Source organism: Drosophila kikkawai, chromosome X (genome assembly GCF_030179895.1).
Source record: "Drosophila kikkawai strain 14028-0561.14 chromosome X, DkikHiC1v2, whole genome shotgun sequence".
NCBI lineage: Eukaryota > Metazoa > Arthropoda > Insecta > Diptera > Drosophilidae > Drosophila > Drosophila kikkawai.
The window spans coordinates 18,281,274-18,309,050 of NC_091733.1; the positions used below are offsets into that span (position 1 = coordinate 18,281,274).

Genomic DNA, 27,777 nt, shown 5'->3' on the forward strand with positions numbered 1-27,777 from the left:
TCCGATACATGTGCGATAGCTTATTTCATAGTTTATTAAGTTTTTAATAGTTTTTTTATATTTCAATTTATAAGTATGTCATCATGATTCCTACTGGGGAATGCAAGGGAGATCAATATGTCGGTAAAATATTGTATTTTAAAATTCCGATATATGTATGTATGATGTATCAAACTTTAGTATATTTTCGATAAGATATTGACCGCTATTTGTTTGTCAAAATATCATATCGCATTTTTCCATTCCCCAATTCCAACCGTTGATATTTTTCATTATATTACAACAAAATTTTAAATTTAGAATATTAAAAAATACGATTGCAAGGATATCAAAGGTGGATGATTGGATGAACAGCAGATAGTAAAATTGACAAAAAACGGAAATTCAAATAGAAAATTCTTTTCAAATATCAATAAAGCAAGGAAATAAATAAAATGATGTTTCTAAAAAAACAAACAACAAGAGGAGAAGACGATGAACTAAATTTAAGACGAGTAAAAACCAACCAACCAGTAACAACAACACACACATTTCAATTGCGCTCGTTTAGCCCATATATAGTATATTTCAATTAAAAAGAACGAAAAAAATAAACCACATTACAATATTTCAATATGTCATCAAGTCACAGCGAATAAACAACAACAATAAGTTGAAGGCGACTTAAAAATCTAAAAAAAGGAGAGACAAACTGTATACGTGTGTGCGCGAGGGAGAGAGAGAAAAGAGATATAGTAACTATATATATTATATATACGAGCCAAGGCAATCTCCGTTGGCGATAAGCACATGTGGCGCCGAAAAATCAGATTCTTTATATATATATATTTTGCTAGCTTTGTCGCCGGATTGGGTTTATGCAAAGACAATATGGAGAATAAGATGCGTAACGCCAAGCAATGTTTTTAAACTTGCGTTACGCATCTTATTCTTTATACTGCCTTTGGTTTATGCGTGCCGACTTTGGATCAAGGGTATGTTGCCGGATTTAGTTTATGCAGAGGCAATATAAAAAATAACATGTGCTAAGCAATTTCTACACATCTTATTCCTTATACTGCCTTTGGTTTATGCGTGCCGAGGGTAGGTCAGAAATTTAGCTAATTGGTATAAATAAATAAATAAACGGGGAAACGGTGCACTTCGAAGACTTAAAAATCCTAATTATTCTAAAATTGTTCTAACATATTCAGTGCTTACAACCCACTACCGTTTTCTCACGAATACATACAGAGCCTTTTATGGCATTTAAAATATATATTTCTAAGAGATTAACCGAGATAAGCCTCACTCGTACATAAAGCCGATTTGTTGCAGGTTTTTTTTTTTTTTGAGCACGCATAAACTTCTGACCGGCTTATTAAAAGAGAGACAGAGAAAGAGAAAGCACTACTCTTATAGCCAGGGTTGGAGGTAGTTTCATCTTTGTGATTTTTTAGCCTAAGCAGGATCTGTGTGTCTTTTTTTTGTTTTTGTCTAAGGAAATGTGTGTCTAGGTGTTTATGTAACTTCTCGATTCGATTTAGGCATCTGTGGTGGTCATATCCTCGTTGTCATCCTCGGGCTCATGGCCGCGACCCTCGCGAATACGCTTTAACTTGCGCTTTAGCATCATGACGCCTGCCATATATATTGATTTTAAAGGAATTTCGAATAAGGGAAGAGGAAGATTCAAAAACAATGAACTCACATTTAATAGCCTGAAAGGTTTTGGCCGATGCCGAACTGGTTTCGTGGGTCGACAGCGATTGGGCATTGATCTTCTCGTGGGCCAACTTCACCTCCAGATAGGCCTTCTTCAGGGTCTTGTAGTGCCGGAACTCGCTCGAGTCCTTGACCATGATGCATCTGCCAGGAGAGACATTGAAAGGTAAATCAGAGATTCAACTTGGTGCATCCAAATAAATCGTACTTAGCCGCTGACCCATCGCCGGAACAATCCGAGGGCGCCGTATGATATATCTGATGGTAGAAACACTGCAAAACCGGCGAGTTCCAGATCGAGATGCCATACCAAAACCAAATGGCCACATTGAGCGGCAGCTTAAAGTTCTTGGCGAACAGCGTGGGTATTAGGTACTTGAACGGCACTAGATTGACAAAGACATGCGCCCAGGCGGCGATCTGTAGGCCCAGGAACACCTGATACACGATCCGGTGGCTGTAGGCGCTGGGCAGGACCAGCAGGGCCAGCACCTCGGTGAGTATGCTGTACAGGCCGACCGTCAGATTCAAGCCAACAAAGTAGTTTTCATACCTGCAATATAATAAATAAATAATAAATATCAAAAACCCCCCTTTATTTACAGAGAACATGTTTAAACTTGCCTGTAGACATCAATGGCGACCAGGGATAGCAGGTAAAGCCCCTTGGAGCCCACCTCCAGAAAATCGGCCTCCTTAAAGTCCAACATCGCCCCATGCAGGTAGAACGTGATGATGAAGATGGAATAGAACTGGAACTTCTCCGTCTGATGCGAGCGATAGAAAATGACGTTCTCCGAGGAGTAGAAGAGCGAGTAGCGTCCTTGGTTCTTCATCAGCTGCGGCAGGAGGATGAACTCGTTGTAGAAGTGCAGAAACAGGCAGCTGGCTCCATAGAAGGCGATGTTCCAGATGACACGGGCAAACTGCTTTCGCTTAAAGTACTTCATATTCGATGACTTGAGGAAGAACTGCAACAGGAAAAGGCAGGCCAGTGGCCTTGAGTCGCTATCGATAATGTTTTATGGTCATTCCGTCTGTCCATCGGTCAGACAGTCGAAGCTTTATGCTGGCGCTATCGCTAGCGCTTGTTGTCGCTGTTGCCAGGAGCGGAGTGTGCCCCCCGAAAATGCAACGACGAGAGGTGCAAACTTTGGCGCATGTGCTACTCCCACAAGAGAGATGAGCATCCGCATCTAGTTGGACATTTGTACCTGAATTACTTGTTTATATAACTTGTGTACTTATTTAATTAATTAAATAAACAATCAATTCTAGTTTAACAATGTTGTAGTTTTCAAAATTATTCACTTTCAATTAGTTTTAAATAGATTTTTGGTTTTAATTTAAATATATCTCAATAAATAGTAACGTTTACTATGACTACCAGAACCTATTATTGTAGTTCCATAGTATTTTGTATTGAGGAAAGGAATTAATTGAGCTAAAAAATTAAACACTACCCCCAAATTTGGCAAAGGCATCCAAAATGTACCCATTTAGTTAGTGTACCTCTTCTAAGCGTTGAGTACATTCTATGTATTGGTACCTAACATATTGCTTTTGCCGTGTTTTGTTTTCAATAGCATTCTCCGTACAAACGCTTTTCTTGTGCCCGATTCGTGAGGGGAGAGCACATACACCTCCCGGGACCGGCCCCGTGGCCGCTCTGTTTATTTATAAACGCCAAATCGGCCGAGCGACCCCTCAAAGCAAAAGCACTAGCCACACGGCCAAGCCACAGCCGGAGGATTCACTCAAATAGCACTCACCTGGAAGAGCCGCTGAAAGGCACAGAAGCCGCAGGACATCGCAACGAAGATCCAGAAGACACCGTTGATCAGGTAATACAGGTCTATGTCCCGGACGAGGGCGTCGAATCGCTCGTTGGTGATCAGGTATTTCAGCGGCAGGAAAAAGTTGCTTATCTCCGCCCAGTAGTCGGGCGGGCCGGCCTTCATGTCCAGTATGGAGGTCATGGTGCTCCTGCTCCGCGAGGTTTTCCTTTCGGCCGGCCAAGGCTCGCGTTTTTCCCCGTTCTCGCGTTCTGTTGTGTGTTTTTTTCTCCTCGTCGCGTCTTAGCCCAGATTTCGCATGGTGTTGGAAAACTTGTCGGCGAGGCGACCAGCTGATAGTGTTGACTAACGCTTTTGCTGGCTTTACAGTTACTGTTAATCTTAACAGTAGACATTGGCGCCAGTTTTTAAACGGAAAATGGCTTTTCGATTCTTAATTAATAAAAATTTTAAATAGGACGTAAATTTATTGAAACATACTATTATTTTTATAGCCAAAAATATTACAGCAAAAATGTCGTCGGAATTGGCAAAAATCATGAACTTTCCCTCCCACCCTGTGGAGTTCTTCAAGCAGATCCTGCAGGCAGCCAACAAGGGGAAACCGGCTGGATCCATCCAGGAAATGAATCTGGCAACTGTGGACGAGGAGTTTGGTGTCCTCAACCGCACTGTGCTCTATCGCGGACTCACCAGGGATAACTTTGTGTTCTATATCACTCATCGTTATACCCGAAATTTTAAGAACCTTCAGGCCAATCCCAACAAGGCCGGGATTACCTTCTACTGGACAAATGTCAGGGATTCTGACGGCAAGGAGAGTACCTGGCAGGTGCGACTTATCGGGGCCACCGCCGTGCAGCTTCCAGAAAGCGAGCTGGATGCCCTGTGGGCCAAAGAGGACTTGGCGGCCAAAATAAGGGGGCACATATGCCCCTGTGGCCAGCCAATTGACCACGACGAGCTCAAGACGAAGCACGATCAATTCCTGCAGGAGCACCTGGCCAGTGGCAAGCCCATCCCGCGGCCAGACAGCTAGTGAGTACCTCCCTTTATTAAGGTAATTATCTCTAGATAATACCTAAAATATTCTTCCCCCGCAGCACCGCTTTCAAATTTGAGCCCCAGCGATGGGATTTCCTAAACGTGGCCATCAACCAGATCGCCGACAGGGTGCAGTATCGGCTCCAGGCCAACGGGCAGTGGGAGTCCATGCATGTGTCCACCTAAACCCCAGCTGAAACTCAGCTCCTTTTTAGGCGATTTCATTTTATTCAACAATATCTTACTACAAAACAGCTAAACGTAAATACTAGCAACTAAATTGGCTTCCTTTTCGACATGCTTAACACACACAACTACAACATAGTTAATAAATATTACACAAAACAGCAAAAAAAAAAAGCTTGCTTAACGATTAAGTAGGGGGTTAGGTTGGGGTTCGGTTAACATTAGATCGGGAAATAGTAACGCTAATGTGATCTATCCATTCTACACACATAATACCGTAACGAGAGTTCGGTTCGATTCCGTTTTCTGTACAAATGCAAGTTGTTGTGGATTACACCGCGTTGATGGTCTCGCGAATCCAGGCGGCGTTCGAGGCGATCTTGTCGTACATTCTGGGCCGCTCCACTCCACTCGGTCCGCAGGCGATCCGCCACGACGAGACCCCGATTAAAGCCCACTGGTTGGTCCCGGGGATAAGGCATTGCACTGGAGCTCCAGAGTACTCCTCCTGCTGCGATGTAGAAAAAAAACATAAGATATAGAAAAATTGTATTAACACAAAAAAATATATCTTGTAAATAAAGGTTGATTCGAAAACAGTTTTTTTCATCCATTTTTATACCTTGTAGGGTATTATTATTTTATTTAGTTTGCATCGTAGTGAGCTAAATAAATTAAAAACCATTAAATTTTTTGTTTAATTTTGTTATGAAAATATTTAGAGATATATGTAGAAGTAATAGGGAATCTTAAAATATAATATTTCCAAGATATTGGGCACTTCTAATATAAAAAAAATAAATAAATAATGTATATATCTTAAATTAATAATAAATAAAAAACCAAACAAAACTGTTTTCTAAATTTTTCAACATATTTTTTTAATTTTATTGTCACTATTAAAACTGTTGAAATAAAATTAATATTGATATAAAATTTAATTTAGTAGTAACTTTTATTTCACCACAAATGGGAGGCCCACTCTAATTTCACCATTAAATTTAAACTAGTGGCTGTGTCACCCCAATTGGCGATCGTGACGTCACACGCACGCGACATGCAGAAACGCGTTTGGCCAGCCAACAACAAAAACAAAGTCAGACAAAAGGCGATATGGAATGGATAAGGGGAGAGAGCTCTCTCTCACTTGCTCTCCGTCCCCATTATCATTGAAGCGAGCACGAGCTAAACACACACAGACACACACACACACATGCAAACAGCAACAACCCCCGTTCCGTCCGACCGACGTTTTTACCTAGGCTAGTTTAGAAGCAACAATAGCCACTGCAGCTGCAGGCAGACACCAAAGGTAAAGGGCAAAAAGGAAGAAATAACAGCAACAAAAAAAAGGGACACCGCACAAAATAGATGTAAATGTATAAAACGGAGCGCCGGCTGTTGCAGTGCCGTCATTCCATCCGCAATACTCCAAGTGATCGCATCGCAGAGAGGTGCCAAGTAAAAGTGAATCACTATCCAGGATTGTCGGTACCGCGATCAAGACTACACTTAAGAAAAATAACTTAAAAACGAAGACACAAATCATGGCTGCAAGGAGCTGTCTTAAGGTCCTCTTCCAGGGAGAAACGAGCTTCATCATTTGCGAATCTTTTCACACCTACGAAGAGGTCATCTCTCAAGGTAAGCCATACAAAAGTTAAAGAAATATCAAATATCAAGTGATTAATACACATTAAAAAAAATATATGTATGTATGAATACAATATAATTTCACAATGTTTCGTAAAAAAAAGTTCGGCTCCCAAATATCTTAATTGTTTTCAAGAAATTTCAGTAATCAGATTCTCAGTCTAATCTTTTTTTCTCTCTGTATGGCTAATGGGTGATGAAATAAAATTAAATATAAATTGTTTTCAATGTTTTCTAAGTGGATAAAAATTGGGCTAGCTAACGGATGCTGCTTATTCATTTGGGGCTGTGACACTGTATAGAAAAACATCAATGAGTTTCAAGATTTGCCTGTGTTTATGGTCGAGTTTTAATTTAATTATAAAATATATGTAAATTGAAATATACACGCAGAAAAACAATCATTTTACTTTGTTTATATTTTCATTTTTAGCCATGTCGCATTTTGGGATTCCGAAGAACCACAGAGACGCCCTGACCCTCAGCAACGGCCAGGGTTATGTGTTTGAGGCCCAGCTCCTGGAATATTTCCTCCTCCTGTTCCCCTCCCCAGAGATCACCTTCCATCTGAGACTTGACTGGCAGCAGCTGCGTAGAGGTCTCACCCAGACACGGCCGCAGAAGCGCAAGCGTCCAGTGGAGCGTGTAGATGTGTCATCAACAGGTAGCCAAAAGGTGACCATCGAGGAGGAGAAACCAAATGAGGAGCAAGCACCGGTGCAGGACTACAAGCCGGTGGCAGTGTATCGTCAGAACTGTTTCCTAGGAGCGTTGCCCAGCAACGGGGCAGCTGCCGTGCGTCGCCAGAACTGCTTCCTAAGAGAGCAGAAGCAACAGCGCCGGGAGGAGCCCAGACCCAGGTCGCAGCCAGAAGTGGAGGAGGAGCTGACCCAAACGCAGGGACCACAGGTGAAGCGCCTTCGCCTGGATCTCTGTCCCAAATCCAGGCGGCCTGCGACCACATCAGGGGCTCCCCATTCTCTACCCGTAATGCGTCCCATTCGCATTTAAGGTGCCGCAAGAAGCTTGTACATATAATATAGCTATAATCCGTATACGATGTATAAACCGTATCGCAAAGGTTGAACCGCTGTTCCTTAGATTTAATACTAGATTATGTAACCAAATCCACGTCCAAATAATTGAAATTAATTTCTTTTAATGTTTTAAGAAGTGATAGCATTTACTATTCATTTAGGAATCAGTCCTAATTTACCTGGAGATTACTCATTCAGTTCCTATCTTATCTGCTATATAAAGTATTATTTTATATGCTCTTTTTAAATGTGCTACCTTTTCATCTTAAGAATTGGTATACTTTTTCTTTTCTAAATTAATATGCTTTCTAATTTACTTTATCTTCAATATTCTGTTTTTCTTTAAAAATATATAAAATTATCTCTTTTACATATTTCAAAAAAATAGTTATCTTCAACATATCAACTCCAAATGATTTTACTAATTTCTTTTTCATAATATCTTTTGGAAATATTTAGTTTTATAAATATTTAATTTTATAAATATAACAAAATACAATCTAACTTTATCCATTGTTTTTTTTTTTTAATATTTCTTAAGCTTTTAGTTTCATAAAAAGTTTGTAATACTGAATAAACAGTTGAGTTTAATAAAATCTCTTTTCTAATATTATTGTTTTTGTGAAGATGTTATATACTTTTAAATCAAGTTGGTAAATATGGGCAAATTATTTTATATTTTTATTATATTTTAAGAAAATTAATTAAACCTAAAAGTGATCTACCATCTCGATTAGGTTTCGGATTTTCAAAATATTACATTTTCTTTTCTTCGAAATTCTAATATATTTGGAAAACTTGTATTTTTTAAGGGAAGCAGAGCAATAATTTTGAAGATAAACCTCCAATAAGCTCATAAGCTCTTAATGTTTTTATTAGTCTTATTTCAAAGAATATATAAGAGAATCTTTGGAATCGGACCACAATATCCTAAGCTTGCTTTAGGAACCAACCATCTCAGGTTGAATTCTAAATTTGCATTCAAATTTCTATAAATCCATTATGATTTCTAATATATACCTATATAACATTTGAACTCACCGTGCAATCGTACTTCTGATAGGTGGCCTCCATGCACATGGAGTTGACGGTGGCGATGGACACGTTCTCGCAGGGCGCCATATCGCCAATCTTGAGCTGGACGCGCTGCAAATGATCTCGCTGCCGGGACCAGCCCAGGGTATTGCAGTTTGTCCATATTTGCTCGGAAGCAACTGGAATTGCGGACGACACCGAAGCTGGAGCCTTTGTTGCCGTGCGGGCAGAGGCAGACGACGACGTAGATCCCGCTGAGGAGCTGCCGCCATAGTAGTTCACCTGAGGTGCATGATCCGGCAGGGGATAGGCCTCCAGTTCCCGGTGCAGGGCCTCGGCCTTGGGCATATATGAGGCAGCTGCCTCAGCGCCAAAGTGATCCCCCTGCTGATCGTCCTCTGCAAGGCTGCCGTCCGTGGAGCTCTCAAGCTGTTCCTTGGATGGTATCAAGAAGAATTGCTGATTTTCCTGCGCCAGAGGACTTCGGGGAACCAGTTGACCCTCCAATCTTTCAGCCACCGGGGCGTGCGATCTCCTCTGGGCCGGCGGCTGTTGGAGCAGGCGGCGCTGCAGAGAGTCCGGCAGGCAAATGGGGCGTACATGGTCCGAATAGCTGACCGCCGTTTCCAACCGCACCAATGCCGCCGTACTGCCCTCCACCGGGCTCTTGATCATGCCAATGATCCGGCGCCGTTGCGTCCACGGAGCTTTTGCGGATAGCCGTACGGCGCCCACAATGGCCATCCAGGTGGCCCGCGGCTGTCCCTGGAAACAGCCCTCGGTAGTGAGTACCCAGTCCTGAGAGATTAGTGTGCCATCGCACACGTGTATATCCTCGCGGAACAGGGCCACCAGCCAGGGCCAGTCTCCGGGAGCGGACATCTTCGGCAGGGATAAGTGCTGCTTGGCATTGAAGAGCGCCGACTGGACACCACATCTTAGCTCGCCACAGCCCACGTAGAGCACCTGGCGCCGCGGACAGTGCGTCCTTATGAAGCTGATCTCCGGTGCGTGGGGATCCAGGACGCGGACGTAGTCTGACAACTGCTCCGTGTCGTTCAGCACGTCGAATATTTCCACGGATCTGTTGGAGAATTTAGAGTGGAATTTAGCGTGTGACCTGGATGGGATTAGGTTGAGTGTTTTCCTTACTCATATCCCAGGGACTTGCACAGAGATTCGGACACTGTTTGGCGGACCACTATCTTGGCATCGCCCTCAAGTCCTTCGGCACACAGCTTGCCCACCACTCCCTTCTCGGAGAAGACAGCATAGCCGGCGGAGTGGAACTTGGACAAGTAGGGTACGAGGGGTTCCGGCTGTAACAGATCAGAGGCCAGGGGAGCAATGGAAACTAAACGAAATTGGGTTGAGATTATAGTCTTTCATTATAGTAGGTAGTATAGTGGCACTTACGGCAATCCTTCTCATCGGCTCCATCCGGACAATCTGCCTTGCCGTCGCATCTCGCCTTCCGCGGCACACAGGCCCTTCCCCGGCCACAATAGAGGGCATTGGGGGAGCAGAAGGCGCAGCTCCGCTCATCGGACAGGTCTGGACAGTCGGCATAGCCATCGCAGAGCCGCGGACTCTGGACATTTGTCTGCATGTCGCTGACGCAGTGCGGCTTCTGGTGGCATGACTGGGTGCCCGTGGATTCCGGGAAGCGTTCGCAGTCGAAGTAGTGACGGAAGCGCTGTGGCAGCCTACTCCCACAGCCGGCCATGAAGGACTCACAGTACTCGCGGCATATAAGCCCAGGTGTGGGCTGCAGATTGGACCCGTGGCTATCGCAGGGTGGCTGGAGCAGACGGCACACAAAGTCGTAGGCCTCGCGATGGCATTCACCGTCCACCAGTTCCCGGAATACAATGACATCCTCCGCCAGCTGCTCATAGCTGGCATGTCCCAGCAGGTTCGGATAGGTGGTTATATTGTAGCCCACTTGGTGGCAATAGCTTAGCTCCAGCTCAGAGCAGCGTCGTGGTGGGGCCGGAGTGGTGGTCACCACCGGCTCTGTGGCCTCATCGTGTCCCCCCAGAGGGGAACTGGACATAACGGGCTCTTCAATTAAACCCGTTGTCTCCTTGATGGTCAAACTGGCCACATCCACGGTCATGTTGGCGAAATGACGACGCTGCTGGGGAGGCTGGCTCATCTCCTCGTGGAACAGGGCCAGCAGATCGCCACTGCTCACCAAGCCCGCATACGGATCAAAGATCATGTTGAAATGCACGATTACGTTGTTATTATCCTCGCTGCTAAAGAGGGAACATAATTTTAAATATATTAATTACATAATTACTATATGTTTTCTCTTGAAACACTCACCCATCCAGGGCCAATATCTCGCTACCCTCGTAGGCTTCCCGCAGATCGGAGCGCCTTAGTGTGAGGTTGATCCGCTCCCGGTAGTCCCTGGACTTTTGCTGGAATCTCAGCGAGTTCTGGTTGGCCAGCTCCATGCTCCACTTGTCGTTCAGCACCATAAAGCGTCCGCGAAAAACGCGATCCGGCAGCGGTTCCGGACGGAAGTAGGTATCTATAATGGTGAGGTGGCATGTGAGCAGTCGCTTAATACAAAATTGCTTCAAAAGAAGGCATACTAACATCCCACATAGACAAAGGCTCCGGCCACTAGCAGGGCTATAAGGAATCCAGCAATCACGGCGCATCCACACTTCTGGCCATCGCCCAGCTTTCGGCGGGTGAAGCGTATATCCGAATCGGTGGATAGAACGGATTCGGACTTTCTCCTCAGCCCGTGGTTGTGACTGTGTATGTGTAGGTGGTGTTCCCGTTCCCTTTCCCTATCTCTCTCCCTCTCCCTCTCCCGCTCCCGATCCCGCTCCCTTTCCCGATCTCTCTCCCTTTCCCTATCCCGATCCCTTAGCTGCGCGGTGTCCAGTGCTTCAGCTGCTCCTCCATTGGAGACGGAGGAAAGCGGCGTTCCGTTGCCATGATTGTGATGCGGTTTGTGGTGACGTGTGCATCTGGTGTTGTGGAACACCTTCGGCGGTTGGGATGTGGTGCCCACACCCACAGCACCCCCGCCTCCACCGCCACTGGGATTAGTCTGGACAATGCCCTGCGAATGACAAGAAAGGTAAGTAGGAAAAGCACACAACAGAAAAACACTCACAAAACCAAGTGTTTTTTGTATTTTTTTGTATTTTTTTTTTTTGGGAGCCTCAATATTTATAATTAAGGAAGGTCAGCGACCGGTAAAGCGCCTTAAATGCTTTTGATTTTTTAGCCAAATCATGCCGTTAAATCAAATCACGGAACGAAACAGCTTGAAAACTTGAAAAATTGAAAACAGAGGAAAAGCCAAAAAGAAAAACTAATGCGGTTGCACTTGAAAATTCCCCGATTTCAGGTCTCAAATATTTCAAGTTTGATTTTATAATTTGCCAGGCCCCTAGAGTTCCCAAGATCTGTTGTAATAAATAATATTTGTACAAAGTAAATGTAATAGAAAAATCTGATTCAATTTGAAATATTGCCTATTAAAGTTCTTATATTCTCCAAAATTAATAGATCGATACTATATCGATATTTGATGCCAAGATCGATCTATAAATAGATATTTAAATATTGCGATAAACATGCAAGTTTTCTATATTCTATAAACTGTTTAATATATTGAATTATTACATTTGTAAAGAAATATAAAACCGAGTAAATAAAATTGTTCGATAAATTAACGATAAATTAAAATTTTTCTATTTTTAAATTTCGAGAAATTAACATCTTTGATATAAGGGATATTTTTGTTGATATATCAAATCTATATTCATCCCCCACTATGGGTAAAGATCATATTATTATTCTCTCTTTTTTTTAATCTATATTATACTATACTTGACTGAACCTTTCCTTCTAAATATCATATTCGTTATCGTTTCCCTCATATTTTTTAATTGATTTTATTCAAATTGCACTTAACTAGCACGTAACATAGCGGGGGAATTGGTATTAACTTCTCTGGTGTTCAAGTTGCAAAAGCGTAGAAAAATAAATGAAAGAAAAATAAGCAGAACGCAGACGCTTAAAGCGCAAGTAAAGTGAATAAACTACTTTTCTGTTGTTTTTTTTTTTTCTTTTGCTGGTTTTCCTGAAACAAACACAAAACGGGTCAGCATACGGCCCAGTTTTGGTTTTCTTCATCGACTGCGTGATTCCATGTGATGTGAAGTGGAGTGATGCTGCCGCAAAAGACATAACAATAATACAATGTAGTCCAGAGACGAGTAATTAAACACAAATGGCTTTTTTGTTTCATAATCAAACATCGCATCGCCTCGCACTGGTCAACGCAACACCGCATTTCCGCATTTGCTAACGTTAATTTGTTAAACTCAGCAAGATTGTATTAAAAAAAACGAATTGAAGAAAGAAATACATAATACTAAACAAAAAAATTTAACTAAAAAAAGTATATATATAATATTAGATCCATTCTTCATTGGTTTAAAATATAATTAGATTGAAATATTTAAAGACTTCGATTCAATATAGTTTAGTTTTTAGTTTAGTTAGTTTTTTTTACCCTCATGCCATTTTGGTAGTTTTAAAATTGTTCTTAAGGAATCTCGAAGTTATTTTTATTTAACTTCTTTTTATTTTAGGTTTTTGTACGAAATAACAGAGAAATATCTATCTATCCGTATATATATTAAAATATCTGTCTATCTAAAACATTATAAATTAAAATTATTTTCATTCTATTGCCTTAAATTTGGTTAAAATCTACAAAAAATTGCTTATACATACATATATAAGACAGTTTTATATCTAGATCGATTCGTCTGGAGAGGCTTTATCTCAACTGTACGTCATTTGGAGGTTTATAGGGTTAAGAGAGAACGTCTGCCACACGCACTACCCCCCTCTCCCTTCCTTACTCTCTGTCTCTGACTTGGAGCGAAAAGTGATGCGAGGCAGAAAGTGACAGAAGACAGTCAAAAGTCAGTCGGCCGAATAACAGCGCTTCTCAGTCTGAGCCCCATTTTCTGCTTTGATCCGCACGTGCAGCGAGATTTTCTCGGTTGCATCACACACAAACGCGCAATTCGCATTTCCCCCCCTACCATCTTTTCTTTGGGCTTTTCCTCAATTACCGCTCGCTCACCTGGCGGTTTTAATTACGCTTACCTTCCAGTTTTTTCCGCCGTTTGTTTGCATGCTCTTGTCTTTGTTGCGATTACTGCAGTTGCTGTTGTTGTTCTTCTTATCAGCCGCCGCCATATTGGCAGCGATACCGTTCGAATTCGAACTCGAATTCAAATTGGAGTGCGGGTTCGAGTTGGAATTACCATTTATGTTTGTGACCGCCAACGGGGCGGATAATTTATCTGTGTCGCGTGTTTTTTTCATCTGCAAAAGAAAATGAAGGAAACTTTAAACAATTTGATTTTGAAATAATAGATAAATTCACAGGGACTTAGTTCAAGTGCAGTTAAAAGATGCTAGAGCCTAGATCAATTCGGCTGGTGATGCTAGGCAAGAAATTAGGTACGGCATAAAGCTATGGATACCAAAATATATGAATATATCGAAACTGTAATGATATTGGATCTCTATACATACATATTGATAAATCGATATTCTGCCTAATATATCAATCCAATTTAATTGAAAAAAAACTAATAAAATGTTTGACTTTCCGATACATCCCTAGGCAGATTTGAATCTTTTACTTCAATACAAAAACTACACTTAAAATTCCATCAATTAATTACTTTTCTTTACACAAGCCCCCCCAACATAACACAACTACAAGCGTCATTTAAATAATTTTGCGAAACTGATATCGTTTAGAAAGGCTTTCCCCCTTCGGCGAGCGATCACTGTACCACTGGATCACATGGACGGCGAGTGCCGCAAACAATGGCCCAACATTGTTACAGACTTGGTAATGGAGACGACATGCGCCGGACATGGCCGAAACCGAGCAACTAACCAACCGAGCAGGTGCTAATTGTGCGACTACGAATTTAGCGCACCTCTGCGTTCATCGCCCTCTGGTCAAAAACTACAAGCTACGGAAAAAATGAGTAAAACTTGCTCCAGTTTGAGTTGTCGACCAAAAAACAGTAACAAAAACAATAATGCAAAGAGTCCAATGTCAAGTGAGCAGAGGGCCATGCAAAACTCTTTGAAAAGAAAGTTTCCTCGATGGTTATTGTTTATTCATTTCATTTCTCATTCGCTTAGCATATTTACATATTTTATTGATTATTTTTTGAGCTCATTTATAGCGTTGGCTTCGAAATGTGGGTTCATTATGTGGGCTTCTGAATACATATATACATTTTGTAGAGGTTCTCTGGTACTAATGATGTGAATTGTTTAATTTTTAATAAAAAGTCAACATCAAGACTTGCTTTAATTAAGTTGTATATATTATTTAGCTTCTTCGTTTAGCTTCTTCGTTTAGCTTCTTAAATTAAGTTTTCTAATACAATGGAATCAACCTATTATGGCCAATATTATTAAATTAAAAAGAATTAAGTAAAGTAAACAATGAAAAATAGTTTTAGTATTAATTATAATAAATATTTTCTTCTTTGGAAATGTAACCTTATGGACTAACATTGTATTATTCTTAAATGTAATAAGATAAAGATAAATATTAATTCAAGTATTAATAAATTTAAAAAATAGTAGGGTAAAATTCCAAAACAAATCTTTTAAGAATTACTTCAACCTTTTATTTCCTATTTTGGAAAACTTTCTGTTAAATCGATTTCTATGCGATCGAAATCAATAACGTCATGTGGTGATATAAAGGGCAACGGCATATTGCCGCATGCCGCCACTTTCCTTTTCAAAAGAGAAATAAAAAAATAACAAGCAACAAACAATAATAAGCTGAGAAAAAAGGGTCAACAAAAATCTTGTTGCAACTTTCTTCGTTTCGTGGCCATAAGGTCAGCTGTTCCTGTCCCCGTCGGCCGCCTTGGGAGGCTTTCGATATTTCAATACAGAGTTCAAAAGACTCAGGCCACAAACTCGTTTTCCCATCTCCATTTTCATTGCCATTTCCACCAAGAGACAAGTGTCATTCGAAGAAAAAAGCAGAAGCCTCGCATTTTTGAATCGTTTGGCGTATATTTTCTGCTTTTTTTTCTTTTTTTTTTTTGCTTGCTCGAAGCGAAAGCGAATTTTTTCGTGCCAATTGCAGTCGAAATTTTGTATTTTGCTGTTGTTGCTACGAGCCCCGACCACTATTAATTCGTACGGCAGCTTTTTTACTCGTATAAAATGTTCAGCAAACGATATTGTCCATAATAACGTACACCACATATAAAAATGATTTTTTATAGTACTATAACTTTATTCTCTTAAGTTTAAAACAAAAAAATTTATTGTATTTCGACAACAACAACAATAATATTTATTTATTTTAATGTGTTATTAAAATGATAATATAAATTCGACCACTATTAATTCGTACGGTGCCAAAAGCTTAGCTTAGAATTAAAAGAAGATCCAAACAAAAGGAAACAGTGAAACATAATCACTATCTAGTCTTTTGCTGTAAACTGTTTAACAAAGCAGAATGCAAAATAAAGTGCGATTGCTGAAAATTACTCATAGTTAAGCTACAATGGCACGAGGAAAGCCAATTTGCAAGGAAATAAGAATTTTAGTTCTGAATAATTATAAAAATGGGAAAAGTTTCGGTGAAATTGCCAAGCAATTTAATCTGGCTAAGTCGTCCGTTCAGGGAATAATTAAAAAATTTAAGGAAAATGGCAATATTGAAAATAATATCGCAAAAAGAGGCCGAAAATCGGCAATAACAGCACGTGACAAAAGAGCCCTGGCGGCTATTGTAAAGGCTGATCGTCGTCAAAATTGTCGAAATATAGCATCTGAGTGGTCTGATAAAATCGGAAAAGGTGTTAAGCGAGAGTGTACGCGCTTGAAGTTGCGTGAGATCGGATATAAGTTCTATAAGGTATGCACTGTGATAGACTATGTTACATACTTAATAGATTAACTTACTCTTAGGCCAAGGAAAAACCATTGCTTACGCTTCGTCAAAAGAAGAAGCGTTTACAATGGTCACGGGAAAGGATGTCCTGGACTCAAAGGCAATGGAACACTATCATATTTAGCGATGAAGCTAAATTTGATGTAAGTGTCGGCGATGCGCGAAGGAGAGTCATCCGTACTAAAGCCTACCATAAAGACTGCCTTAAAAGAACAGTTAAGTACCCAGCCAGCATTATGGTGTGGGGTTGTATGTCTGCCAAAGGAGTGGGGCAGCTGCACTTTATTGATGGGATGGTCAACGCAGAAAAATATGTTAACATCTTAGAAGAAAGCTTTCTGCCATCAATACCAAAGCTGGCTGACTGTGGCGAATACACCTTTCAGCAGGATGGAGCATCATCTCATACTGCCAAACGAACCAAATCATGGCTGCAGAATATGAACATTGAGGTCTTAGATTGGCCATCAAATAGTCCGGACCTAAGTCCTATCGAGAATATATGGGGAATAATGAAAAGAAAACTAAAAAATGAACCTCAAAGAACCCTGTCTGAATTAAAACTTAAAATCCAAGAGGTTTGGGACTCTATTTCAAGAGAGCAATGCCAAAATTTATTAAAATCAATGCCAAATCGTTGTAAATGTGTCGTTAAGGTCAAGGGTGATGTTACCCAATATTAATATTAAAAAACAACCTAGTATTTCGTATAAAAAGTTAATATTAAACGCACCGTACGAATTAATAGTGGTCGTATTTATATCATCAGTTTAATGACACATTAAAATAAATAAACACTATTGTTGTTGTTGTCGAAGTACAATAAATTTTTTTGTTTTAAACTTAAGAGAATAAAGTTATAGTACTATAAAAAATCATTTTTATATGTGGTATACGTTATTATGGACAATATCGTTTGCTGAATATTTTATACGAGTAAAAAAGCTGCCGTACGAATTAATAGTGGTCGGGGCTCGTATTGTTGGTAAAATGCAGCTGGGGCAATGAAAGTGTTTTTGTTGCCGCTTCTGCTTCTGCTATTTATATTGTTGTTGCACCGCCGCCACTGCCAAACACGTTTCGGAAACATGTTGAGGCAAACATGTTTTAAAGACCCCATCGGTATCTGCAGCTCCCAGCTCCCAGCTCCCAACTCCCAACTCCCAGTTGCGACCCCCTGAATTTGCCTAATTAGTCGCCGTGTGAAAGAAAAGCGAAAACGACATCGAAACGTGGTTCATTTCACCATCTGCGGCTGTGCCCCATTGGGGGGTAGCATTATATTATTAGCACAATTATGATCCCATCAGGCTGGGAATGCCGAGCTGCATAAAACAAAAGACGCGTTCGGTAAGTAAAAGTTTCCACAGAACAATTTTCAAAATTGCATTCGTAACAAAAGCCGTAATATAATACAATTTCAGGGAATTCAAATTAAATGGGCTTCATTCGGATTTATATTGCATCTACCAAAACATTATGTGTTCCATAAAAACCTTCACAGGGACGTGAGTATGCTCTATCATCCTATATCTTATATCTCACGTAAGCCCAGAAACCGTTCCTGAATGATGGTATAATTAAGCAATTGATATATTGTGTTATTAATTACAAGTATTATAACTATAGTTATAGGAAACTGTAATAATGTTCCCCCATAACACTGTAAGTTAATCTCTAAGTAAGAAGACCCAACCAGAGGCAGCTGATCCCCTTACAACTGGACACATGAATCACGGGGCCCGCGGGTCTAATTTCACCGAACGACAAGCCCAGTTACCAGAGTTAGGCTTATGCGATCATTACCATTTCAACATATGCGTAATAGCCAAGTCAGTGGAAATCTTCTGGTCAAATTTCAGACCATTCCCCCGTCCACAGGCCGAGTTCGCTGAGTTAGGAACCCCCAAATGCCGAATCTCGTTTGTTCAAATATTACATTTCACAGTTGCATTGTGTTGCAGTGGAGACACGTGCGCGGGAACGAACGGATTGGAACGGAACGGTACGGTACGGAACGAACGGCAGCTGTGACAGCTTTTCACTAATTTCCCTTCAAGCAGCCGCCGCAGACTCTGTATTTTCTCAGTTTTCTCAGTTTTCTCAGTCTCCAGCAGCTGCCACTCAATCGTGACGAATTGAATTAATAACGGAACGTTTGCCGAACGAACAGGGGAAAGCTGCAAACGGACAATAAACGCAGAGAGGAGGAGAGAAAAGAGGTAGGATAAAAAGGTGAAGAGTGTTGACCGGAGAGAGAGAGGAGAGAGAGAGGAGAGGGAGACTGAGAAAGACACAATGCAAAAGATAAAAGTGAAATAGCTTTGACCCCTTCAAGGAATTTGCAAACATTGTTGCACTCTCTCTCTTTCTAATGCAATAAATTTAAAATGTATATTATTTATAAATATATACAATTGCTTAAATAATATCACATACCCAATATTCTACAAGTGTTTTAATAGCTTGCTAAGGCTGCAAAAAATAAAAATCAAGTTCGTGTCCTAAGTCTTTCGTTTTCTGGCTTGGAATTTCTATGGGTTTCTAGGCAATGCAGATTTTTTTGTTATATTTGTATATTTATATATACATTTAAATTAATGTGAATATTTTTAAAAATTTAACAAGTCAAAATTAATAAAGTGTAATTTTTTAAGCCAGAGAAAAAAGTCTTGCTTTAAAATGTACTGAAAAGTGTTAATTCCAAAGGGTAAAGGGTATGCAAACTTTGGCTTCCCAAATTTAGCTTTCCTTCTTGTTAAACATATTTGAAGATAGACCCATATTAGTTTTCCCAAGCGTATTTTTGGCTGCATTTAAGCCACGCCCTGAGTGCGCCTTGACTTCGCAACTTCTCCCAAACTGTACGTGCGTGGTGGAGTATCTTTCGGATTGGGAACGCGTAGATGGCAACGGCAACGGTGACGGCGACGTGACTGCGCCGATTTGTTTTTTATTTACTGATTTTCTGATTTTCTGATTTTCTGGCCACTTGGAAACTGGGGCTGCCTGCTTTTTTCAGGGAGTGTGAGCTGTGTATGTGTGCTCAGACTTGCAGTTAAAGTGGGTGAAGTCAAGGTGAGTCACGCGGCGGCCTACGAGCAAAACTGGCAATCAAAAACAGCAGTGGCAGCGGCGGGAAAAAAAACTATATAGTCATAGCCACACCAATTATTGCAAATTTAAATGCAATCCAAAGAGACCATAGTACATTGAAAAAAATAGGTATTGAAATTATTTTACTTGAATTTTTTTTTTTTGAATGATTCACATAAAGTTTTTAAAAATTTAATTAATTTTATTTAACCAACACAATATTTTTCTTGCTAGATCTTTTTTTAATGAAAACAATGTCTTTTGACTCTGTATTTTTTAATTTCAGTGTAGCTCTGGCTATGTGAATTCCAAATGAAGTAGAAAGTTCTCAGTGTTAAGCTCCAAGTCGAAAACGTAGTTCATTGGAATGCCAATGGGCGCTTTCTTGACCATTTATTTAGCCAATCTTGGCCTCTCTGTCTTTCTCTTTTTCTTCTCCTATATTTCCAGGTGGCAGAATTACCTATTCAGAATGCGATTCTACGAAGCATAAATGGGAATGGCTTTGTTTTTCAGTCTACGCGATTTAATTTTTTCTGGGAGTGGGAACCTAGGCGAAATATGTAAATCTTATCAACAAAAAATTACACATATAAAAAGGTATAATGGCTAATATTGTGGAATTGTTATAGTGAATTATAGCCTCATTTGTCTTAAAGCTACATAAAAATATAAATAAATGAAAACAATTTTTTGGCACAGTTAAAAATATTTGCGAAGACACGTTAGTACTTTGAATATACAGTAAAATATGTTATTTTATTTATGTAAATTATTAATCTTTTAATATTTACTTCAAATTACACTTTAAAACCTTATTTTCTTACATTTTAATTTAAATGAAATATTAAAAAAATATATACAGATATTATTTATGGAAATTGATCAAGAGATATTGCCTTATTTTTTTTCAAAATTTTGCTATTTCATTTCAAGGTGCTCTAGTTACCGGTAAATTATTGCCATTGTCATAATTCATTTTCTTTTCGTTTTTAAATGACTTGGTTTTTTTTCAGCAAAAACATCGTGTTAAAAAACCTTTAATTAAATCAATTGCCGTTTTGAAGCTGAAGAAAGTTGTAAATATCTTATTTTTCCTCAGAAGGGCTGCTACTTGTTAGCAGATTCAATTAAGATACTTTCACCATTTAAATAAAGAAATTAAACACGTTTATTTATAGAATACCTATTTAAGCCTTTCTAAATGATATTCATATTTTTTATTTATAATATTTTAAACTGATTGTAAAGAGACCTTGACAAGGCGCAACTCTTATCTTAAAAAATAAGATACATTACGTAATTTTATTAATTTGTTTTTGCACTACCTCATGCTTTTGAAAGGTTAAATCTTGGTCGATTCTGCAGGTTTTAAATATTTTGTTAAGTTTGCATAAAATCGAAAAAAAAAAAACGTGAAAAAATAATAACCAAATCTGTCGAAATCTGCATCTGTCTTTTGATGTTGTTTTGTCCAAAGGTAACATTTAAATGTTTATTCACATAATTTAAAGAGCTCATCATTCCCACAATTTCCCGAAAATATAAAACTAAAAAAATAGTTAATTTCCCCTGAGATTAGCATATTTAATTGAAATTTTGCAACTTGATTTTTTCGCCGACAAACTGCAGCAGGAAATTGCCTCAAAAGGGAAAAAGAAAACAAACTAAATAAGCGAAACAACAAATAAAATAAACAAAGAGAAAAAAACCGCCTCGAAAAAGCGAATTTTGCCCACGCAGCAGCGGCGACATCGGTGGTTCAAGGCTGCAGCGCATGCAAGCAGTGCGTTCCACGCCAATTGGATTTTTGGAACTCTGGTAGTCGAAGCCAAATGGGTGTGTAATCATGCCAATTGGGAAATGGCAATGGAAAGGGCCGGGCACGAGGAGGAAATTTAATTTAAGAGGAATTGCCATAAATCGCCGTTAATAAAAAAGCCGAACAGCCAAGCGCAATGAGAGGTGAAGAGAAGGAGGAGAAACCGAAGATTTGTCCTACTTTCTTCCAAGAGTAAGCAGTGACGGCGACAGCGACAGCGACGTTGGCAGTGGCAGCAGCAGCACAGCATTCTTTTTTTTTTTCTTATTTTCTACCCTTTGTCATTGTTTGTTTTCTTTAGTCTCTATTCCTCCTTCTTCTAATTCATTTCAATGACGTCTTATAAAGAAATGCAAGCAGCTGGAGAAAGTTCTGATAAGACTGACGCCCCTCTTCGATCACGTGTACTGCTTAATCCAAGGTGATTTATCGATTTGTCAATATCGAATCGTCAATAATCGCCTGCAGAATTTTTAGATGGGTTTTGGGAGTTGAGACTTTTGTTAGATCTTATAATATTTATATTTAAGAAAATCAAAGAAAATATATTTAGATTGAGAAAATCATGCTTTTACAGCTTGGATTGCACTGCTGAGCCGCATTACAACTGCCATGATTGGCTGTATTGCTCTGTCAAAAGGTCGATTTAAGAGAAGCTTGATCGTGGATTATGCGCAAGCAGCAGAAAAAATCAAAGCTCAGCTTAACCCACTATTGGCCACTAAGAAGAATTTGGCATTGACAAGTACCAGAAAGTGTATTAAAAAAAGAAGATAAACTACAGAATTGTAAAGAATCGATTTGATTTTACGATTGTTATTTCAACTTTATAATTACTTTAACTTAACAGAATATAAAAAGTACATAAAACATGGAAATTATATATTAATTTAAATATATTATTAATTTATAAAAGGTATACGGTTTCTTTTGTGCTGAATAAAATGTTAATCATAAATTAATATGATGATCTAAAATCTGGCTTTAGTAGGGTTAAAGCAGTTTTCAGTCCAAGCCAGAGTTGTTGTGTTGCTGTGGCATTTGGCCGAAATGGCAACAACATTTTATTTAACATTCCTGCTGGCTGCTGGCTTTTGTTTATTATTTTTCCTTTTCGTGAGGTGAACCTGTTGCTATTCACAACTTGCGACTGACTGCCAAATAGACAGCCAGTTAAGAACAGAGAGAAAAAAATTAAAATTAAAATAAGGAATTGATTTATTACTCGTATTATTTAAAAGCTAATCTTTCGATTGCTCAACTTTTTGGCCAAACTTTGACTTTGCAGGAAATTACTCATCAAAATGAGTGAATATAGTCTCATATATATTTGGATTTCTATCCATTGGTCTTAAACTTAGTTAATTCTCGAATCTAAAATAGAGCTTATAATTACTATGAAAAGATTTTTTCCAGCGGATTGTGCAAAAATAATAACGTAGACACGGGAGAAACAAAAAAAATCCAAGAAAACCCAACCTCTAATGGGCCCCCACAAGTCAGATAAGCAGAGAGAAAAAATAAAATAAATGAAGAAAAAAACACTAGAAAATAGTCGAAAAGCCGAAAAGCCAAAAGCAGCAGACAACTGAAAGTTGTTGCGTTTGTTTTCGAGTCAAGCGAGTTTGTTGTTGTCGCCTGCAATCACTTTTTTGGCGCAAAATGCTGTGCGAGAAACTCCAGCTCCAGACTGCAGACTATTACTACTTATTGCTATTACTATAATTGGAATGCCGGGCCCCACACACATACTGGGGCCACAATGTCGGTCATACCAATGGTTTGTTCTTAAACAATAATTTAAAAATGTAAAACAATATATATTATAATTATTTATTATATAAAATAAAGAAAATTAATAAATATAACTATTTTTCCAGATTTAAATCAGTTAGGTAGATAAATATAAATGCAAGCCATATTTTTAACTGAACGATAAAGATTAACAGAGAGCTATTAAGCGCCGAATTTTCGCTACAATAAAACGCAAGTCCAGCGTTACTTTTATTTTTATACTGATCTTGCACCATTAATTAACTTGAAATTTAAATACTATAAAATTCCCAATTATTTCATTTTAATAAATACATTTTTTTAAGACCTTATATTACCCAAAAAACCTAATATTTTGACAGCATCTGTAACTCCACAAATCTTTAGACCTTAGGCTGGAGCAGGCGAACTTAGAAAATGAAACTGAGCCACAACAATCGCAGCATAAACTCTAAATTGCTCAATAGGCGCCCCCAACACCAACCAATTGCAGCCACAATAATGATTTCGTATCCCTTTGGGACACGGGCACACACACGCCCTGCGAACACCCAGCAAATAGATAGCAAACTAACAACAATAAGCCCAACTAACAAGCAAAAAGACAACTAACTCTCTGGCTGAAACCTTGGACCCAAAAATATAGTACATAACAAATACCCTTTGCAAAGTGCCCAAGAGCTTGCATTCTTTTTTTCGGACTCCACGGCCCCCATTCAAAGATTCCAATGGAGATCTTACACAATGGTTCCTAAGTGCATAAACCATGCATACATGCCTGCATTAAGTATTTTGTCTTGACTTTGTACTCTTTAAAGATAATTTAATAAATTACAAACATTTTCTTGAAGAATATGCTTCAAGGGAGCAGTTTTCCTAAAAACTCTTTGAAATTAAGAAAATATCAACAAAATTCTACTAATATTAGGTATATTATTTGCTTGAATATTCAGATACTTATGAAGAGAGCAACCACTTTCTTCCTCAACAACTCGCCCCCACATTGCAATTCTAGAGTTTAATTTCCATTTTTTACAATTTTATAATTTATATACATAAAATCCCTTTACAACAACCTTTAGTAAGAGCATTCAAAAGTCGATGTTTCACACATTTTATTTAGTATTATATTGTCACATGGCTGTTGAGTAAATTCTCATCAGCCAAGACAACAAAAAGCCAAAAGAAAGACTCATTTCACAAACAAATTTATACACGACACTAAACACAGTTGGAAAAAATACAAGAGGGAAATAATAATAATAAAGAAAAGCAACAGAAACAGACATTTTGGCATAAAAACAAATGCAAATTAAAAGCACAACAACGGGGCAGCAGAGAAGAGATGACGGGAAGACTGAAGACAGAAGACTGCAGAATTAAGATGACAAAGAAATCGTAAAACAACGACCTCAACACAGACCAAAAAAAGGGATACATTTAGAGGTTTTTGGTTTGTTTTTAAGCTTTCTACAAATTAAAGAAAGAATTTTTTAAAATAATTTTTAATGTAAAATTAATTGTTTAAATATCTCGAATAGATAAAGTCCCAGGCAGTCTAAATGCTAAAATAAATAAATACCTTGACACCCTGTCAAGTGTTTTTCGGCTCGACAAATAAAAAACATCTAAGATAACAGAAAGGTAATTAAAGAAGCGTCTTGATAGTTCTTTTAAGAAGTGTCCTTACCAGGATACTGTTATTCTTTATCGTTTAGATAAATTTTAGGCGTCGAAAACCCCGATTTGTTGTTCCGACAAATTTAGCAGGGACTTTAAACAGGGAAACAAGAAGGCAGGAACATATTATGGCCTGCCTCGTGTTTTTCTTTAAAATCAAAACTAATATGTATAATTAGCCATATCGTAAACATAATTTTTTGGTCTGTCGGATATAAAAAAAAAGCCAAATTTGGTACCAATAAATAATGACCTTGTCGTGCACCATAATATTTCGAACAGTGTGACAAAAAACTTTTGTTTTCTTTTTCTGAGGCGGGCCACACATTTTTACAGCCATTCGCCCCAGGTAAAAGCAACAACAACAACAACAACAACAGCGACAACAACCACTATTATAACAATTACAACAAAAGCAACAAAGGCGAGCTGAAAAAGTAAGTTACTAAGTCAACATTGGCTTGTAACGGGACGCACTTTCACTTTTAGATTTTATTATTCCCTCACTTTTTGTTGCTGCGATGCTGCCGCCTTTCTGCCTCATAAAAAAGGGGGCGTGGACTGGCCCAATAATATTCCCAGCATTAAATATGTATAAATTATATATTATATTATATATTTTTAAATAGGATTTTTTGTAATGAAATAAATAGCAAAACAAGCGACACATAATAAATACTCGAAATGGCATTTTTTTCGATTGGCAAATAAAATTACTCCATTTCGTACGATGCGGGTTTAATTAAGGCATAACAGGGCGGTAGTTTTATCCGATTGAGATCGGTACATATGTATACATATATTGATTGGAAATCGTTCGTTAGTGCTATATATATATTTTTATTATGCAATTCGCAGTAATTGGCAACATGACAAAAAGCAACCGTTACTGTTTTTAACGACGCTTTTACTTTTCTTTTATTAATTATGGCTGCCCAGCGATTATGACAGCGATTGAAAAGCCATTTAAGCCAAACTACCAAGCAAAAGACAAAAATGTGTAGAAAATTTGAAACTAAGAAATCTAAAATTAAACTAAAACAAAATTAAATACTGTTAAGCAGAGATATAGGCAATTTGTTGCTTTTTTGAGAATCGCCTCAATCGCTGGTATATTTAATTTTTGGTGGAATAGGTAATCAGTATAAAAAAAATGTTCGTTATAAATATTAAAAGCACTAAATACTGAATTTCTATTATAGTTATTATTTATGTATGTAATGAACAAATAGAAGCAAATAATTTATAAAGATTTCAATTTATAAACATTAATTACACATTTGTCTTAGAAATTGATTAATTTAAATAAAACTTAAATTAAATTGATTTATTTTATTAAAATCAAATTAATATTGTCTTTTGTCAATGGTACAAGATTGTTATTTTTATTTTAAATTTTTTTAAGATATCTGGGTATGTTCTGGAAAATATCGCAAAACAACATATGATTTAATGACAAATTTGTTGTAAATATATCACTCCGCAAAGTCGAAAAGTTGAGATTTATTGAAAGTTAAGTTATTTGGAACTGCTGTTTCCAGGTGTCGATCTTTTTAGTTATTTAACCGAAGGTTATAAAGAGAAGTCCTAATAATTTCTACTTGCTAACTCTTTTTTAAGCTGACTTTTACGTTCCTTTGCCAAAGTCCCTTTCAACTTTCTGATTGGAAAATATAACCACCAGATAAATTTGTAGTTGTTTAATTAATCTAAACGTGAGTGATTAAAAGGGTGATGTGAAGGACCACGTTACTCAAAAAACAGCTGTACTGCCTTTTCTAATTCTTCAGTTGACTAAGTTAAACAGCTGTAAGTTAGCCAAGCCAAAATTATTATTGACAAGGAGTCGGGGTCACAATTAAAGTCAATAACAACCGAATTTTCATAACAGGGACTTTATATGTCGACTAAATTTCATGCTGTTTTTATATAAATAAACTTATTAATCGGATATGTATGTACATGTATTTTTATATTAAGTACATCTCTATTTAATAAATCATTTTAACATTTAATCCTTCCTTTTTTCTTTGGAGTTTTCTGTTTTTCATGACAAGAACTCTGTACTTTAAACCCACCGATTAGTGCTTGCTATTTACCGCATTTCCTCGACTAACTAGTTCAGATTGTAATTGCTTTGTCCCAGAAGCTGGAACGATCGCTCACCTGGCTGTTGCTGCAGTAGTAAATGTCCGACATCCTGGATCACTGCCCTCCAGCGGCGCCTCCTCCTGCTTCCGCTCCTTGCTTTTCCACCTTTCTTTTATTACGTTCTTGGCAATGTCAACTCTTCACTGTTTGTTGTTTTTCTTTTTCAAGTGTATTTGGGACACCAGGGCAGCATGACCACCAAGTGATCCGGGGATCCAGGCGAGCAGGTGGGCCAGCTGAACTGCACTGCACTGAGCTGAACGGCCCTAGGCTATATGGCAACCTGTTTTCCGAGCTCGCGGAAAAGTGTCACACTACTTTTGTAATCTGTAAGGCAGTTGACGTCGTTTATTGTTACGTTCCTGAAGATCGGATTAGGGTTTCCGCATATTTATCCCGCAAATAAAGACGAACAAAACCGAGCAAACGGAAAACAACAAAAAATACAACAAATAAAACAAAATAAATATAAAACAAAGCTGCTCTTCACGCTCTGTCTTGCAGAACACACCACTCGCTTTTCTCGCTTTTCCAACGTTTCGTTCGCTTTTCTCCTCTTGAATTTTTAATGCGCCCGCGCGCACCTTTCCTTTAGCTTTAACTCTGGGATACTGGATACCGCTCGTAGTGCTTAGAAGAGTGCCAGTCCGTTTCGTTGGCCACAACACGACCGCCTCGAGCGGAGCTAAGACGCAAACTAACTTGGCCAGCCGCCAACTTCTTCGGCGGCGCAACGAAAGTTGTCGCAACCAGTTTTGAGTTTGTCTTTTCAGTTTTGAGTTTAAATTGCGAGCC

The 27,777-nt window shown here is 38.7% G+C and overlaps 4 protein-coding genes across 8 annotated transcripts; 2 read left to right on the forward strand and 2 right to left on the reverse strand.

Moving 5' to 3' along the window:
* Positions 1–530: 530 nt before the first annotated feature.
* Positions 531–3,809, reverse strand: LOC108078993 (uncharacterized). The gene is made up of 5 exons (XM_017173170.3): positions 3,477–3,809; positions 2,329–2,675; positions 1,913–2,257; positions 1,691–1,848; positions 531–1,620 (listed from the first exon to the last, which is right to left on the reverse strand). Exons 1-5 carry the CDS (start codon positions 3,681–3,683, stop codon positions 1,523–1,525), a joined length of 1,155 nt encoding a protein of 384 aa, XP_017028659.1. The 5' UTR covers positions 3,684–3,809; the 3' UTR covers positions 531–1,522.
* LOC108078995 (pyridoxine/pyridoxamine 5'-phosphate oxidase) lies at positions 3,416–5,081 on the forward strand. Of its 2 annotated transcripts, none has more exons than XM_017173172.3 (3): positions 3,416–3,548; positions 3,995–4,538; positions 4,604–5,065. In XM_017173172.3, exons 2-3 carry the CDS (start codon positions 4,015–4,017, stop codon positions 4,728–4,730), a joined length of 651 nt encoding a protein of 216 aa, XP_017028661.1. In that variant the 5' UTR covers positions 3,416–3,548; positions 3,995–4,014; the 3' UTR covers positions 4,731–5,065. The 2 variants fall into 2 exon arrangements, with proteins under 2 accessions (XP_017028661.1, XP_017028663.1); XM_017173174.3 differs by having other exon boundaries at positions 3,436–3,548; positions 4,010–4,538; positions 4,604–5,081.
* Positions 5,062–27,615, reverse strand: LOC108078992 (uncharacterized). 4 transcript variants are annotated; one of them, XM_017173168.3, is made up of 9 exons: positions 27,494–27,609; positions 26,998–27,344; positions 13,613–13,834; positions 11,066–11,543; positions 10,787–10,997; positions 9,872–10,716; positions 9,608–9,809; positions 8,462–9,539; positions 5,062–5,241 (listed from the first exon to the last, which is right to left on the reverse strand). In XM_017173168.3, the coding sequence occupies exons 2-9, from the start codon at positions 27,028–27,030 to the stop codon at positions 5,062–5,064; spliced, it is 3,249 nt and encodes a 1,082-aa protein (XP_017028657.1). In that variant the 5' UTR covers positions 27,031–27,344; positions 27,494–27,609. The 4 variants fall into 4 exon arrangements, with proteins under 4 accessions (XP_017028657.1, XP_017028658.1, XP_070144205.1 ...); XM_017173169.3 differs by having other exon boundaries at positions 9,872–10,713; positions 26,998–27,615; XM_070288104.1 differs by having other exon boundaries at positions 5,062–5,238; positions 26,998–27,615.
* On the forward strand, positions 6,019–7,947 carry Corp (Companion of reaper). Its single transcript, XM_017173171.3, has 2 exons — positions 6,019–6,374; positions 6,817–7,947. Exons 1-2 carry the CDS (start codon positions 6,278–6,280, stop codon positions 7,392–7,394), a joined length of 675 nt encoding a protein of 224 aa, XP_017028660.1. The 5' UTR covers positions 6,019–6,277; the 3' UTR covers positions 7,395–7,947.
* Positions 27,616–27,777: the final 162 nt, after the last annotated feature.